At 38.3% G+C, this 17,150-nt stretch overlaps 1 protein-coding gene across 1 annotated transcript; it reads right to left on the reverse strand.

Annotated features, from left to right (window-relative positions):
• Positions 1-4,463: 4,463 nt before the first annotated feature.
• On the reverse strand, positions 4,464-14,456 carry anxa5b (annexin A5b). Its single transcript, XM_061056769.1, has 12 exons — positions 14,293-14,456; positions 10,066-10,150; positions 9,627-9,721; positions 8,318-8,431; positions 8,088-8,178; positions 7,576-7,655; positions 7,410-7,460; positions 6,644-6,737; positions 6,460-6,555; positions 6,288-6,346; positions 4,956-5,078; positions 4,464-4,829 (listed from the first exon to the last, which is right to left on the reverse strand). Exons 1-12 carry the CDS (start codon positions 14,293-14,295, stop codon positions 4,767-4,769), a joined length of 954 nt encoding a protein of 317 aa, XP_060912752.1. The 5' UTR covers positions 14,296-14,456; the 3' UTR covers positions 4,464-4,766.
• Positions 14,457-17,150: the final 2,694 nt, after the last annotated feature.

Consider the following 17,150-nt stretch of genomic DNA (forward strand, 5'->3'; position numbering starts at 1 on the left):
TATGTGTGTCATTTACGGCTCACATTTGCCATTAAAGGTGCGTGTCTCATCTTGTCTCCCATTCTCAGTAAGGGAGGCAGCGTCTACGCTTTACAAACTAAACAAACACCTGTGAAAGCACCAGCCTTTGACTCGTCTACTCAAAATATTAAAACAACTTCCTTTAAAATCCCTTTGAGGTTTCAGGCCTTTTATGTGAAGGCATGATTCCATAAAACAGCACATCCTCTCCTGACAATGATTTCTATATGCTCCTCAGTGTTGACCTGATGAATGAAACAGGTGCAAACACATTCATGTGGGCTGGATGTTTGTTTCTTCCTGAATGCCTTTATTATAGGACTTAGTGCATGTAGGATATCTGATCTGATAGTTTACAGGATGAAGCTTCAAAACCAAACAGAAATCAAGTTTTTTCTCTCGATAGAGAATACATTTTGGCAGAATAGTTTTTCTGTTGCTTTTAAAGTTCATTGTGTCTGGTGTTGTGTTTATCTTTCCTAATGTTCATGGATTATATATTTGTTTCAATAAGATAACATCTCTGCTTTAAAGTTCCTCAGAAACGGGTGAGTCTCACAACCTTTTCTTTGATGAACATGTTGCAATTCCTACAAATAATAATTAGCAATGTGTATGAAATCAAGTTCTTTCTCGTCCCTCTAGTTGCCCATAGTTAGTTTGTAGCCTATTTGATCCGGAGAATCTGCTGTTGGACTCAAGTTTACCTGCCTGCATATACAGTAATCCACTTTAACTTTTCACTTACTTGTTTTAGAATTACAGCCAACTCCTAGTTCTCACATTTTGTTGCTTGCTTTGTTGTCCTCCCATGAATACATTTTCTGTCATTTCAGATGCTACCACTCCCTCTTGCCCTGCAGAAACTCCTGTTCCCGCCATTCTCCATCACCTGATTATTCCTGCCTATACTCACACACCACACCTCTCCGGTTCCCTCAATAGCCCTTCAGTGTGAACACCGGCCCACTTTCATTCTTTCTCCGACTGATTGTACCTCGGCTTTTTGGCTTCTGTTCCTGATACTAACTTCTGGAAACCTGAAGACTTGCTTTGATCACACTGGTCTTTGAGTCATGCTTTTGGGTTTAGACTGCCTAGCACTGACTGTTACACCTATGCTGCCTTTGTCTTTTTTTGTGTGAAGCACTTGACATTTGCTCATGATACATGGCAGGTAGTGTTACTAAATTAAAACCGGTATGAGAGAAATTTGAGAACAAGGGATTTGTAAGACTTCTACCACAGGGTTACTCTTATATCTTCAGATTTATTGTCACAACTTTACACCAAATCATAAAAGCATCTGAGAAAATCCAATGGTTCATGCTCTTTTAACAAAAGCTTATTCCACCTACAGCATCTGAATATACATTTATTGTGCAATATTCTGACAGGACGGGATCTATGGTGCAGAATGATATATTCTATTATATTATCACAAGTGATGCATTAGTCTGTACATTACTTCAATGTTGCAGCTGATAAATACAGGGCTACTTTCAGTCTTTTATACAGGAACTTGATTTACGTTTCGATTGTTTGATCATTGTTTATTTTTAATATTATAATGTAAACCAGAGAAATATCCAGTCATATAATATTAAATAAATCTAAGGGAGAGAAAAGGTTAATGTTTTGCCAAAAGAACGTGGAGCGGCAGAACTAGAAATCCATAAGAGAAGTATGTATGAGTAGACAAGGAAATCCTCTTGTTGAAGTCACTACATTTTATGTTGAACTATCAATACTGATGCTAATTTTTAACTGGTTGATCAATAAATGAGTGGACATACTGTGTCAGCTCAACAGCAATGTGAACAAAATGGCTCGTTCAGGATGGATAATATCATCCTTCTTCAAGTTTCCTTGGTTGCAAGTTGAGACTCTCAACTGTTTCCAGAAGCAAGAAACTCTTGCTTGGTTTAAGTTGAACTAAAACCAGGAAATGACCACCCTTTGTATTTCTATCTTTGCTACTTTTTCAAACTTCCCTGTCAATTTGAACTTGAGCTTCTGTGAGGTGCAGTGTGTATGACAATGAAGAAGAGGAGGGGCTGGATTTCAGGAGGGCTTAAAAGGGAAAAACATCAAAACACGACTCAGTGGTCCACTAAGTACTTCAGATGTGACCTACAAAGCTGAGTCGTCACATGCCCACCCACAGACACCCAAAAACATGCAAGGCAGGGCAGTGGGAGGAGCTGGAGGTATTGTTCTTCCTGTGGCTCGAGGTGGCCTGACCTCCACACCCTGCTGTTCAGACAGTGTTATTGGCTGCTCGTTTCTACGGCAACAATCAACGGCCACGGCTTCCGTTAAACAATAAGAGAAATAACAGGAACCTGGGATGACCCCTCTTTCAACCCAAGACCCCCCCCCCCCCCCCCCCCCCCCCCCCACACACACACACACACACACACACACACACACACACACACACACACACACACACACTGAATGGGTATAACAATATTTTTCTTTGAAACAGCTATTCCACATGTATTCATTTTGTTGAATATGTGAAAATCTACAGAAGCCCTGAGCAGATATGCATCCAAAAATATTTACTCCATGTCCTGTGAAAACAAGTTCATTTCAGTTGTTCTCTTGAGATCTGGGCTTATTACTATACTGTCTCCCTAGACACGTTTAGACCTCTCCTCTTCTCCCTCTACACACTACCCCTGGGACATATCCACAGCCACAATGTGAGTTTCCACTCATATGCGGATGATACCCAGCTGTACCTCTCTTTTAATCCCCAATGCTTGTAACCATCTTAACTCACTGAACAACTGAATCAGGGATCTTAAATGCTAGATGGTTCAGAATTTCCTACAGCTAATTCTTGAAAAGACGGAAGTGATAGTTATTGACCCTGGCTCAGCAAAAGTAGCGACGCTGTTGTGCTCTCGAACCCAAATTATTACTGCCAAATGTAAAAATCTGTACCCCTCTGGACGTGGCACCAAAGTTTACTCCAAACATGCCCGGGCATAACCTGAGGTCTTCAGCCAAGGCTCTGCTAAACATCCCACGACCGATGCTGAGGACCAAAGGTGCCTGCTCTGTCAGGGCCCCGACCCTCTGAAACAACCAACCTGAGGATATCAGACTGGCAAGCTCTTGATCCTCTTTGTAATATCTAAAGACACATTTTTATAGATGTGTTTTTCGGGAACTGTTACCCCAGCGTTTTTTATTCCTCTAGAAAAAGTTTTTATTCCATATTAAGGTTTTTTTCGTTGTAAAATTTGTAATGATTGTCTTTCTAACATTACTCTTTGAATCCTTCTTTATTTTATTTTCATTTGTAAAGCACTTTGTAACTCTGTTTTGATAAGTGTTATGTAAACAAAAGTTATTATTTATAATATTTTGCACTGGATAAAATAGCTTGTTTTTTTATTTTAATAGCATCATTTTTCTCGTTATCTCAAGATATCGAATCTTGTTTTCTTGTTAGCGGCTGTGGCTCAGTGGTAGAGTTGGTCATCCCTAAACCGGCATGTAATGTGAATGAATGGATTAGTAAAAACTGATTTATAGTTTACTTAGCAGCCTCCGCCATCAGTGAGTGAATGGGATGGTGTGATCTGCAGTGTATAAAGCTCTGAGTAGTCAGAAGACTAGAAAAGTGTTATACAAGCTCAAGTCCGCCGTTTGTTTTTTGGTTTTTGAAACTCTGGAGATGCTCCTTCTATCATTTTTTTTCTGAGTGCACCGCATTTTATCTAAGACTGTTCATGTATGTTTTGCACTTTATCTACATTTTTGTGTTAGTGTTTAATAGCTTTTTTTTTTTTTTACTTAACTTCTGCACTGCTTTGTTCTTTTTTAAATCCTGTTTTAGTTTCTTGTCTTTAATATCTTTCTGTACTTTTTAATATCTTCTCTATGGCACTCTAAATTGCTATGATGTTGAGATGAGGACACATACAACCTTGCTTGGTCTTACTATGAGCGCTAACAACCAACACCGCCTCTTAATCCACCAAAATGTGAAGACATGCTGCAGTGAAGGCTTCATGAGTGAAGTTTCAGAATTTAAGCGCCTCATACATGTCTAGTTTTTAAATATTTTGGCCACTTTTCCTTTGTTAAAGAAAATGGTCTTTTAAAAAATGAATTTACAGTATATTATCATGTCTCTATACGTATTCTTAAGTGAAGTGTCTTTTAAATAGTTTATTTTAATTTTGGTTACCGGACTCTTTAAAGAAACCAAAACTGTTTTGTTTTTCATTTCTTTGTTTGCAAAAAATTAAGACGTGATTTGAAAGTGCATTTAAGATACATCACTAGACTCTACAACTGAACTCCTATTAAAGCTGCTCTATCTCCCTCTAGTGGCTCTATGTAGCCAGTGCATGTTGCACAGATACTGACAGGTTGTCAAAGACAGGTACTGAGACACAGTTGAGACATGAAAAAACTGATTTCATCTTCTGAAATGTTTATTATTGCATGTATTGTTTCTGCCATGCAAAGTGCAAACAAAATATCTGGGTTCTGATACTTTAGCATTGTACATAAATGATATAATATGAGAAATATTGGAAGTTATTAGTCAGCAAAAAGCTGCAATAATGTGGACATGAACAAAATGTTAGCTACCTTTCAAAGACAATATTTGGGGTCAAAGTTTAAAAAGCCCTGATGAGGCCGTCTCTGTCAAACAAGAGAGTTTTAAAGAAGAGGCACTTCAGGTGTGTTGCTTGTTGAAATGCTTGTCACCATGTTTATGCATCATCTCCACCACAGAGCAACACTAAAGCCTTTCTGTAGTCACCGCCGGTATCTCCCTGTAACACAAAACAAACAAAGGATTCAAGAAAGGGGAAAAGGCTTCATAGGTTTATGGTAAATTACATAAATCACTGTTTTGTGTGTAGAATGCAGGGGGTTTCTGTGTGCTAGTATGTGTGTACCTTGATCATGGATAACAGAGAGCAAGCAAACATCCTCCTGAACTCAGTTCTGATATCCAACATGTCCACCTCGCTGCGAGACACCATCACTCTGATCAGGGTGTTGTCATCAGTTCCACAACCCTGATGTTGGTGAGATAAACGTCCAACATAAATATGTGTTATAACTTTGCCAATATGTAATTATCTAAGAAACAAGGCTTGTGGAAAGGTTCAACATATCTCTAAATATAAAACCGATTTTGACTTTTACAACACTTACGAAACACTGAAGTCATATCACCCTTATATGTTATTAAGTTTGTACATTCAGCAATAATGGAACAACATTAATATTCATACTGTATGTAATACTGGGCTACCTCTGGCTATAAAATGCAAAAACCTGCTGTTCCTTAATTGGCCACTAGAGGCTAGCTCCAAAAGCAGGAAAATACTACTTAAAGGTCCCATATTATGCTTTTTCTGGTTTTATATGCCCTTCAGTGTGTTTTCCAAGTGTCCTGTGCATGTTTAGGCACATCTATGTGCAAAAATTCAAAGTCCGCAGAAACGCGGCTTCTCCTACCTCCTCCTGTTAGCTGTAGCATTAGCTGCATGTAACGCTTGGTTCTAGCCCCCCTCGATAAAAATGTGTCAGTGCGGCGTCATTGTCAGTGTGAGATCACTGATCTAAGACCATTGGCTCGTTGTGGCAAGCCCTGCAGCTCATGTTGAAATTTCCGAGAAGCGTGCTGAGCAACTGACCAATAACGACAGAGCGGATCGGCAGACCAATCAGAGCAGACTTGGCCCACGTGGGTTCTAGCAGTGTGGGCTCAGCAGAGTGTAGCTGACGGACTCAGAGCGTAGAGGGAGCAAGGAGGAGCAGTACATGAAACAGACACTCTTTCCGGACTTTAGCTATTATGAACGTACAAAAGTAGGTACATAGATTAAATATATACGAACCCCAAAAAGGGCATAATATGGGCTCTTTAAAGCTCCCCTTATTAAAATGAAGAACTTAAGGCAAAATAAACCTGTTTACAGCCATCTAGGTGCTGATCTCTAAAGCTTTTTGTGATGACTGTAAGGGGATAAATCTCATGTGAAACAGCATTTTATTCAGACCTAAAATAGTTCATAAATTAGGGTGCAGTCACTTTGAATAAGGGGGGTTATTTCTAGCAGTCAGCTGAAAGCCTCAAAAGTGATGTGAGATAAGATTTTGTACTTAGTATTATTGTTTCGTAATATGCAGACCTTATTACGTTATACACAGACATTATGCATTGGTTAAATACATGATTATTTCAAATGGATTGGCCATCTTAGACATTGTTTTCTTACCTTCATTGCATAGTAGAGGGTCTCAGCAAAATAGGCTGGAACGCTCCTGGCACACTTCACTGTAAAGATAGAGAAATAACAGGTGACAATTAAAAATGTGCCATCATAAAACATTAAATGTCAAAACCTCCTGAGAGGCTGATGACAGAACAAGTCGAGAGGAGTTTCGTACCGACGGCGAGAAGCAGATCTTTCAGGCCTCCAGAGGTTTCCCTCTTGATGCTCTCCTCCATCTCGTATCCAGTCATCTTCATGTAGGCGTCAAATACTGACAAAACACACGTTCAGAATGAGTCTGGCCATCTAGTGAAACTGGAAAGAAGTTTCTGACAATCTTTTTTATTCCAAAGACAAACCTTTCCTGAGATGTTCTGCACTCCGGTTTCCAAGAATGGTGACAAACGATTGTTCGTCTGTGCCAAACTTCTCCTCCCCGGCCTTGAAGAGGGCCTGAAACAACAGAAACACAAGGTTCACATCACACATGGAAAACAAACTGAGGGGGGGGGGGATCTCTAACGAGTCACATGTCAAGGTGAATTGTAATTTTCACAAGTACTATATTGTAAATAAAGGTACAATATGAAACAAATCATATGAATCTTTCATTACTTTGTATCACTGCCGTTTAAACAGATCGTTATCTGGTTGTATAAGATTTGATAAAATAATAACTTTATTCCACTTGAAAAGATTATCAAATTCTGCTTGCATCTTATTTAATCAGTAATGTTCCAATAATTGTTACAGATTATAATGAGACAGTTTCTCTCTAAGGAATACTTTATTCTAAATCAGAAGATATTTAGCAAACTTTCAGAGAGAGCTTATGAAAAGTAGTGCAAACCATACTTCACTCACAGTATTGTTTTGCCTTTTTTTAAACCCGCCTTTTTAAGGAATCATGTTACCCACTCCCTCCACTAGATGGCATCATAACACCATTACACATTAAGAATACAAGCTTCCAGGCCCATCTCAAAAGCACACAAACAGGCTTCAAAGTCCAGAATTTAGCTCCTCACCACGAACACATGTGACAGTCACACATTTCAGACAGAAACACAAAGACACCATTGATGGTGAGGAGCAGAAACATTTACTGCTGAACAGCTGACTCACCTGAGCATCGCTCTCGATGTTCCCATTCTGGATCCCCGTCTGCTTGTTCGCCTGAGGAGAGACAAGACATTTCCATTAGACAGAAGAGGAGATAAGGACAGAGGAAGAGGAAATTAGATAAGGAGAGAAGAAAAAGAGAAGGCAGAGGAAAGGAGAGGCGTTTTACCTGAAGCAGAATAACTAGAAGTCTCTTGAAGTGACCAGAAGTGTCTCCTGATACGTCCTCTTCCAGGTTGTCGTCATACTCTAAATAACATAAATAAAGTGTTATTCTTTTCTCTAACTTCTGCACTGCATCAAGTCAGTCAGTCACTGAAAATATTTAAAAAGCACAATTTTAAGATTTGTTTCTGAATAAGAAATACTTTGATTGTGTACGGACATAAATGAGAACCATTAAAGTTTGACACTAAAATTCAATCAAATCCGGTGGAGAAGAAAGCCCCCACATTTTATAACAATGATAATAATAATAACCTTTATTCATATGACTAAATTCAATGACTTCAAGCCTAAGTTTATTGTGCTTAACATGTTGCTCATTTGCATGCACTTACATGTTTATAGGAGCCACTAAATATTAAATACAGTGTTTAATTGAATCACTGGCATTTACAGGTGTGTATGTTTAAGTGTGTGTGTGTGTGTGTATGTTTAAGTGTGTGTGTGTGTTGTTACCTTGTCTGTAAGCACTGATGATTTCCTTCACCTGCTCAGGTGTTCTGGAGGCTAGGATCTCCACCAGAACCTTCTCATCTGTTCCTGCCCCCTACAGGCCAAAGGGGGAAATGCCAGAGGAAATAAGCTTTCTTGACAGCTAATAAGTGTACATATAAACTTGAAATCTTCAGTCCATGGGAGTCCTTAACATCTTATAACATCCTATATCTGTCAGCTGCGGTTCATACCTTGATGGCATTGCGGAGTGAGGTCACATCATAAGCAATGGGTGGAGTCATCAGACCCACAATCAGGGTCTCAAATTTTCCACCCAGCTCCCCCTTCAGGTTATCTATCAGATCCTGTCAAGAAAAAAAACATTATGTACTTTATGTAAATCCTGTGTGTGACTGTGAAGTTACAAAACTAGTCAGGGAATTTACTGTTGTGGTATGCGGCTGGATTATTTCTCCATGGTTTGTGTGATCTTGTCATGTCACATATTCAGATTTTCTGCCAATGATTTGTACGGCAAGGTACTTAATTTGACCGTGTCATGTGGGGAGTTGTGAAGCTGTGCACGAGGTCGTTGGGTTTATGGGCCTCAGTATGATTGTGCAAAGGTAGTAAAGGTAGTAGTATGCACGGCTTGTGCTATCAAGGTTTTCGAATAGAGCTGTATAACTTGGTGACTAAGTCCCTTGTTCAACTGAAAGAGCGTACCAAACCTTTTGAGAATATTCTTAAAACCAAACAACCTCTATGTGTTGGTCGGGTTATATATGTCTGTTGGGTATCGTGCGCTTTGGGTTCTTTTCTGTTGAATTGTATTTAATTATTTTTAGTATTTTGCATCTGTTATATTCTTACTGTTGTTAATGTTCTTCTGTGTTTGGTTTGGTTTGGTTTGTTCTTGTTTTTGCTGTTTGTCAAAGCACTTTGTAAACCTGTGTTTTTAAAAAGGTGCTACATAAATAAAGTTATTCTTATTATTATTATGACTGTACAGTATATATGAAGCTGGAGCCAGCTTGCTAGTTATCTTATTTTAGTTGAACTCAGCTTAGCTTTCATGCACAGTACACTTGAGCTTGAATAAATGGCTGCTAGCTGAGGTTTAATGTTTTCCCCTTTCATTAACAACATTAAGTTTAAGCTTACTTAGTTAAGGCAAGCCTTAGTTTAAGTTAATGTGTGGAGTACTGATGACCTACTCCAGCAGGTGTGTTGTCCTAATGTTAAGAACTTATATGTAGGTTTAATTATTATAGCAATCCTTTTTGGCTCAATATATCTCAGTAGTTCACATCATAATTGGTAGATTTTTTCTGTTTTGTTTCCCTGGTATAAGGGAAAAAGGTGTAGAAATACTCAATCAAATGTACCAAACAATTCTTATCTGGTACACCTGTCACTATCACTACTTTGCATTGTGCCAGTTCTTCACAGGTTCAAACTGCAGTGGGTTTTTGAAGACTACTGAGGCCTTTACAAAAAGTCAGAGCTCGTTTGTTTATGTCTGATCATGTGTTAAACAGCTGCCAAAGGTAATCCAACCTTTCCAAACAGAGTTTTGTAGGCCGTCTTGATGTCCTGCCTCTGAGCATTGCTGCGCGCCGTCAACAGCTGCAAGACGGCGTCCTCGTCGGTCCCTATGGCAACAAGGAGCATGATTACGGAACCAAGCGGGACGAGTTTGTCAGCTTGCTCTGTCTACTTGCACTGTTGATAAAACTTTTTTTTAACCACATAATTACAGCCTTCAAATGAGGTCAGCAGATGAGTGACTCAAGTTGCATCGCTCCTCGTGGTTCTATGACTCACGGCTGTCTGGGTGGAGCTTCAAACAGACAGCGCGGCTATGACACTAATTTATCAGATAGGAACTCCCAGTAAAACACTTTCTCATTGATTGTAGTACTGACTGACGTGGCTTTAACATATCACATTACACTGTGCTGATAGGTAATGTTCATAGTACACACAAACATCTTACCGATCCCCTTCATGGCTTTGTAGAGCATCTCAGCATCTGAGGTGGCATTGAAGTTTAAACTGGGTTTCACAGTTCCTCTGCTGGCCTGCAACACAGGACAGGTAGAGAGACGAGGGTTATTGAGGAGTAGGTTACTTAACATCCAACTTTTCTTTCAAGAAAATAAATTTTTTTAGTATGGCAACTTGTACTTCTCCTGAAACATTGACCTCGTTACTGTCATTTGAAATGCATTTAAAAGTTCTATTAAAAAAAAAAAAAGGAAAATAAAGGTCAAAATATTACACAGAACCCATACTACCAAATATAGAAGAACCTAATACTATGTACACTCACAAGTGCACACTTATCAATTTTGCTCTTGTTAAAATACTATATTCTATGTTTATTAAAAGTGTATCCTATCACATTAACTTAGAAATATATTAAAAGAAAACCTTCATAAACATAACCAGACAGTGGTCTTGTCTGTCCGTCTAACTAAAGAAAAAAAAAAAAACAATTACTTTGACTAAAATATATATTTTTAAAAATATCTATTGCACAGAACATCACTACAGTTTCTGTCTTTTATTGAAAATATCTTTTAGTAACACTTTTCATGAGACTCTGAGACATTACTATGTCCTCCTTTTTTACACGTCTAATTGTCCTCTGATGTTAAATGTTTTCTTTTTGGCTGACTGTTGATCCTGTACTTGTTAGCAGTAACATAAGAAGAAGTCACTCTGTGGATGTTATTATAATTTAGAAAACATTATTTACGCGTGTTGAATTTGTCCCACTACTAGAGAGTACTTTAGAAGAAGAGAACAGTTCTGCTGTTTATGGTTTCTTATCAGTTGTTACATAGTAGATCAAACTAAATCAGTTTGTTTTAGGCATACACACACACACACGCATGTATAATCTCAGATATCTTGTAGAAATAATCATCAAAGACTTAGCCTCTTTATATCAAACCAGAACATTTTTTTTTATCTCTACATAGATGCTTAAATGGATATAAAACACTGTATCAGGGATGTTTGCTGCGCAGACACTCATCAAATACTTTCAATCCTTTCAGATGCATGAACTTAATGACTTGCAGCTGCAGGAAACACATGCAGATGTGGACACAAGCTCTCACATTAAAACCACTCGGTTCATGCAGTCCTGCTTCATAACATGTTCCCACATCATTTTTTAACCTTCTAACTGCCACCTATGTCTCACGTTACTTAAGCTGTTTAAATATGACGTATAAAGGAAAACGAAAACGAACTTCAGTGTAGTTATTATCCTGAAAAGTATTTCAGAACTACAGACTTCAGCTCACTGAAGGCTGGAAGAATGTAAAAGACTGGGGAAAACTTACTTTTAACTCTAAGCTTTAAGATACATTGAAATAAAAGTGCTTCTTTCTGTAACAATGCTGCACTTATTTCAGACACTCACTAAAACTGTGACACTTTACAATGAAATAGCCAAGTGTTTGCTTCTTATTTCAGGGGGAGAGATGTTTAAAGTGGTGAACGTCTCAGGAATCCTGACTCTGAAAAACTGGCAGAGGAAAAAGTGGGCTGTCCAAACAAACTGGGACAACCAGGATTCTGTCTCTCTCTACAGAAAGGAAAGCCAAAATGTCCACGAGTTCTTCATTTTCATAAACACACTCAGCACCACAAGCTAAACACACAATCTAATCAGATTGCAAATGGCTGTTAGAACAGGACCGTATTGAGACAACGACTCAGCACAATGCAGACTGTCCTCTGGAATGTTAGGATCAGGTTTAGATCAAATAGCGAGTGATAAGTTTGGTACTATGGAGCGAGTTCAGACATGACCTGAGGCGGAGGGCCTGTGATGGAGGTATGTTGACCCGCCATGTGTAAACAGAGACTGTCACAGCTGCTATCTGTGCTTCAGAGAGTATGGACAGTGGCACCACACAGGTCTTATCTTTGCGTTTGTAACAGTGGAGCGCCATATAATCGATCATCACAGTTGTAAAAGAAGTTCCCTTTCATGTTCTCTCATAATGTGTTTTACTGCTAACTGAACTATTACTCTCATATATTTTAGCTTGTAGGTGAATGTATCCGTCTTCTAAAAGGATAGTAAAAGAGAATGGATATCAGAGACTAAAGATTCCCAAAGCAGCAACCAGAAGGCAGAACTTCACCCCGCCCCCAAGGACAGATAACATAAACATCATGTACACCATGCTCTGTTACTACAGAATGACATAAGAGAATAGTGGACTAAATGGGATACAAACGTAAATGACAAAGAGTTTGAAATTTAGACAATTATGCATATGTGATGTAAACTGCACGAGTTATAGTTATTCTGTGACTAACAACTCCTATGTATACCACCTCAAGTAAGTCAATTACAATTGTTCTGTTCAGTAAAACAGTAAAGGTAATAAAAAAACTAAGAGGAAGATTTTAAAATGTTATGACAGGAATATACAACACAGCTCAGCTGGGTGGAGCAGAGAGTGGGGAATGACGAGGGGAAAAGGAGCCACAGTTCGGATTCGAACCTGGGCCGCCTGCCTGGGGGACTGGCGCACTAACCACCGTGCCATCAGCACCCCGGTTCAGCTCATTTTAAATGGATTAAAAAAAAAGGATGGCCGGTTGTGCGGATAGCCTGACAGTTAGGTCGTGCCCGCTGTATTGACGCTATCGTTTTTCCAAGCATGCAGCCTGGGTTTGAATCCAACCTGCGGCTCTTTTCCCCACATGTCTTTTTTTCTCCCAGGTTTCCTACTCTATCCACTAGGCTATCTACATAAAGGCACAAGATGCCCAGAAATAAATCTTAAAAAAAAAAAAAAAGGATGGCTGATCAATAATTGTAACTTAGGAAACGTCACAATCACAAGAAACAACTCAGTATTTCGGGTGTGTTTAGAATTTTCCCGGGACAGCAAGGGTGCTTGTTCTGTCAACATCAGTATTTCTAATAATCTGGACAAAACTGCTAACTAAAGTTAATACAATCATCTTTAAACGTGGGTTAAAGACATATAATAGCACTTTAATAAGGCCTAGTTTCTCAAAACTTGTACTAACAGGTACTAACAAAACAGCAGCACATTACTGTCAGAGGAATTCGTACAGCAAATCAACGCGGACACAATTCAAAAGCTATAAATAATGATAGAGAGTATCTTGGATTGACTTCAAATTAAGTGCGGTTTCCATCATTCAATACAAGGGTGTGGCTTCATGTGTATTTAGTAATTTTTTGCGCAACTTTGCAGTCAAGGACAGAGGAATAGTTTTTTTTAATCAGGCTTTGTAAAAAAAAACAGACACCGTCCTCTTCTCGTTGGCACAATCTACTTATTTCTGTTTAAATCCTTTAACTGCTTAAACTAAAAAACACCTTCCTCAAACTAGACGTGTATCAAAGGAAGACCTAAAACAGTTATGACTAAAAACTACGTTAAGTTTATATCCTCACAATAAACTTATCATCATAAATATAATGTAAAAACATGTTTTATGGCTCCACCCTGACAAAGAGGAACAGAACGGATTCCCCTTTAAGAGAGGGAGGGCGGCTTTAAACTCCAGGCAAGACATATGAGTATAAAATACACACACACACACACACAGAAGGAGGAGAGACCCACCCGAATGGACCAGAGCCCACATGACTCACACACTAAACTTCCCCAAATGAAACCTCTTCAGCTCCACAAGCGAACACAAACAAATGTAAACAGCAAATAAACTCAAAGTAACTTTAGTTAAAGTGTCCATTTGAAGATTACTATTTTTTTTTTTTTTTTAAATGTACCCGACTATAGAAACAAGCTGCTTATTGAACTGTATGTAAAAGATTACTGAGTAAACACTTTTCAGTATCTTCAATCTTCAGATGTTCTGCTACGGAAAATATTTGGCTTTTAATGATACAGTCCTTACAATTTTAACAACATTGATAAAATAGTTACCTTGCTTTTAGGTAGTCTAACTTTTTTATATCTACGTTTAATGTTTGACTTTATAATAGGAAAAATGTGGGCGTTGTCTTTCAGCTCAGATGGTATTTGTGACTCATGCATTTGCATAAATAACGGACTTCATCGACCATTACTTTTCAGCCATCGGTTTGATGTAATATACTCTGATAGGCTATAAAGTTTTGTCGACGAGCTTCTTTGCGTTGACAGCTTGGGGAGAAAAAAAAATATTGCGAAACAATGTGCAGGATACTCACCATTTTGACGGTGTCGGAGGTTTTTCAGCGATGGGAACAAAGTCTGTTGAGGAGAGGAAAACAGCAAGAGCAGATGTTTTCGATGTTTTCGATGTTTTCGATGTTTTAGATGTTTTAGCTGTAGAGGCTATCTGCAATAAAAAGTATTCTGTGCAGTTCTCTATCTGACCCCGGTCTAGCTTTAGCGGTAGCTATCAAACCTTTGTGTAGCCTCGCATACTTGTCTCCTTTTCGTCCTCAGGTAGACCTTGTCTGTCCTTCCTCACCTGGCGGATGCTGGAAAGTCGAAGCCATAAAGTAATGGACACTTACCGCAGACAAAGCAGCTGTGAGATGGAGCTCGGTAAGCAGACCCGGCAGAGGGAGAAAGGAGGAAGAAAAGAAGGACGAACAGCAGAAAACCCACTCGGAAATACTCTCCAGATTGCGAAGTGCGTGTGGGCCACACCCCGGTGGGCACGTCCCTAAGCTGGTAAATCCCATTTTTCTGCAGCATCCTGGGAAATGTAGTTTTAGGTATCAGGAAGCTGTTTTAGGGTTCTTTTGAAATGTTGGCGCCAGTAAGAAGGGGAAATGTTTATTTGAATCTATTTAACGTGTTCCAGAAGAGAAAATGTTTCATTATTATATTTATTTAAAGAAGAGCTGTTTACCTTTACACTGTAGAGTCTACAGCCGAGTAACATGAAACACTTTGGACAAAACATGGACTTATGGTTTACGATGTTTCTCCTCCTGTTAAGGTTAAGTTAGGCTACATAGCCCTCACACTCATGTTTAGTTTTTATTTTTATTTCATGCATGCACATAGGTTACCAGAAAAATACAGGAAGGAAGACTAACTACAGTCATTGAACCACATCAGATGCAGGATTTTTCTTTGTAGTTCCTTGTAGCCTTATGTGAGGATTTAAAGAAACATTCAAGAAAAGTAGGCTAACAAAGAAATATACAGTATATATATACATATAGCCTATATATGCCCACTAATGCTGAAAAGATTTATTTTTTCATGTTGGCTGTGAAACTGAATGCTAATGGCCCGCCCCAGAATCATTAGCCCTATTTTTGACCTGAGTAACTTTCCCCCAGAACTGTGGTCTTTTTGAAGAACTACGTGCGTTTAGACCAAATCTACCAGGGTCCAAATGAAGTTCTGGGGTTAAAGATCTACCCCTTACAAAGACTAGGGGTGTATACTTTCTTGTTTTGGTTCACCAGTTGTGGATAAGACCAGCTCTCAGTAGACAAAGCTTATACAGAACAAAGGTTTATGGAGTGGGTTTCTACTCCATGAAAATCATATGAAAAGAGCTCAGAGAATGTGGAGATGTTTTGTATTTGCTTTTTTTGCTATCCTGGTGAAAATGTCTGGTTTAAGGCTGCTTGTGCTCCGTTTTTGTTTAACAATTACAGTTACGAAGTTTGACTTTGGGTTGTTGGCGGGGAGCATGTGGTTGGTTTAACAAAGCTTTTTGGCTGAAAACAGCCTTACATTGCAGTTTGAATCGAGATTGATATGAGCGGCAAGCTTTTTTCAATGATTTAGTGGCTATAGATTCCAAAAGAGCACACAGAACACAGCTTGAATGAAAAAGGAAGTGCTCTTATCTGTGGTTCGGTGACTTCTTAAACATAACACAAAGTCATGTGATCCCCTGTTAATGTTAAAATATTGACGAGTGCAGCTTTAAGGGCAAGCTAACAATGAGCTGACACACAGGAGGAGAGTCTGCTTACACTGCACTCACACCCGCAAGTTAAAGACAACGTACAAAGATCATGCTCTCCATTGTCCCAATGTGAAAACACCATAATAAGTGATACCAGCTACAGTGTTTGAGGTATTATATAGTTCAAGATTGATAATCATTTTAGGTGGAAAGAAATACAGTTTATTTGGTGTTGGCTTGATATCGATTGTTTAGGTAAAGAATATTCATGGTTACAGAACACAATATTTTCAGATATTAAGAAAACAATCATTGATATTCTTTGATACACAAATACTTAAGTGCTATTTTGTCAGCCTACTCTCGAAACCACATCATTATTTTAGCACCTCTCTAATTCATTTGTAAGTTTAGTAACTAGCTAGTTTTCACATTTTCACTGATAATTGACAATATAATCATGAATAGAATAAATAATAGAATAGAATAGAATACTTATGTGCATATTGCTATCCTGCAGCATATAAAGTAATCAAAATAATCCTTACTTGTACATCTTTATGATGTTATATGAATGCGTCAATAAACATAATCCAATATGGGGAAAACATACATTTGATGACATTTTAAATTCTGCATGATCTAAGACATTTGTTTTCTATTTTGTATCAATTATATTTTGTAATAATTTTGAATGAATTTGAACTGAAACTTTTAATTTAAACTTTGTAAGTCTGCTGTACGATACGGCCAATTTTAATGTCAGATTAATGATTATAGATAATTAAAGAGATAATATATTAACCACTGCTGATGGAAACTTAGAAAATGAGACCAGGCTGGAATACATCAGGTGGAGACTGACACCCAAACTGATTCATTACTACGGACTTTATATGAATGAAGAACCTTATCTTAGAAATTGGATTGGGTGAGTATGCGAACTATGGGTGCTATTCATTCAGTTGCCTTTGGCATGTATGGCATCTTCATGCAACGTTAATATATCACCAAGTAAAGTCCACTTCGAGCTCCAGATCAATTCTAACAAAGAAACTTGAAGAGCGATCGATAAAAAGAGATATAATATTTAGTTTTTACTGTTTTAAAACACATACAGTTTGAGCTTCTGAACATATTCTTTAAAAAAAAATGGTCACAAAACCACCATTTAAGATTGATACA

The sequence above is a fragment of the Labrus mixtus genome, chromosome 2 (genome assembly GCF_963584025.1).
Source record: "Labrus mixtus chromosome 2, fLabMix1.1, whole genome shotgun sequence".
Lineage (NCBI taxonomy): Eukaryota > Metazoa > Chordata > Actinopteri > Labriformes > Labridae > Labrus > Labrus mixtus.

Coding starts and splice junctions, on each gene's coding strand:
- anxa5b (XM_061056769.1), bottom strand. Junction 6,738..7,409: donor ACATCGAGAGCGATGCTCAG/GTGAGTCAGCTG, acceptor CTGTTGTTTCAG/GCCCTCTTCAAGGCCGGGGA. Junction 5,079..6,287: donor CCCTCTACTATGCAATGAAG/GTAAGAAAACAA, acceptor CACCAACATCAG/GGTTGTGGAACTGATGACAA.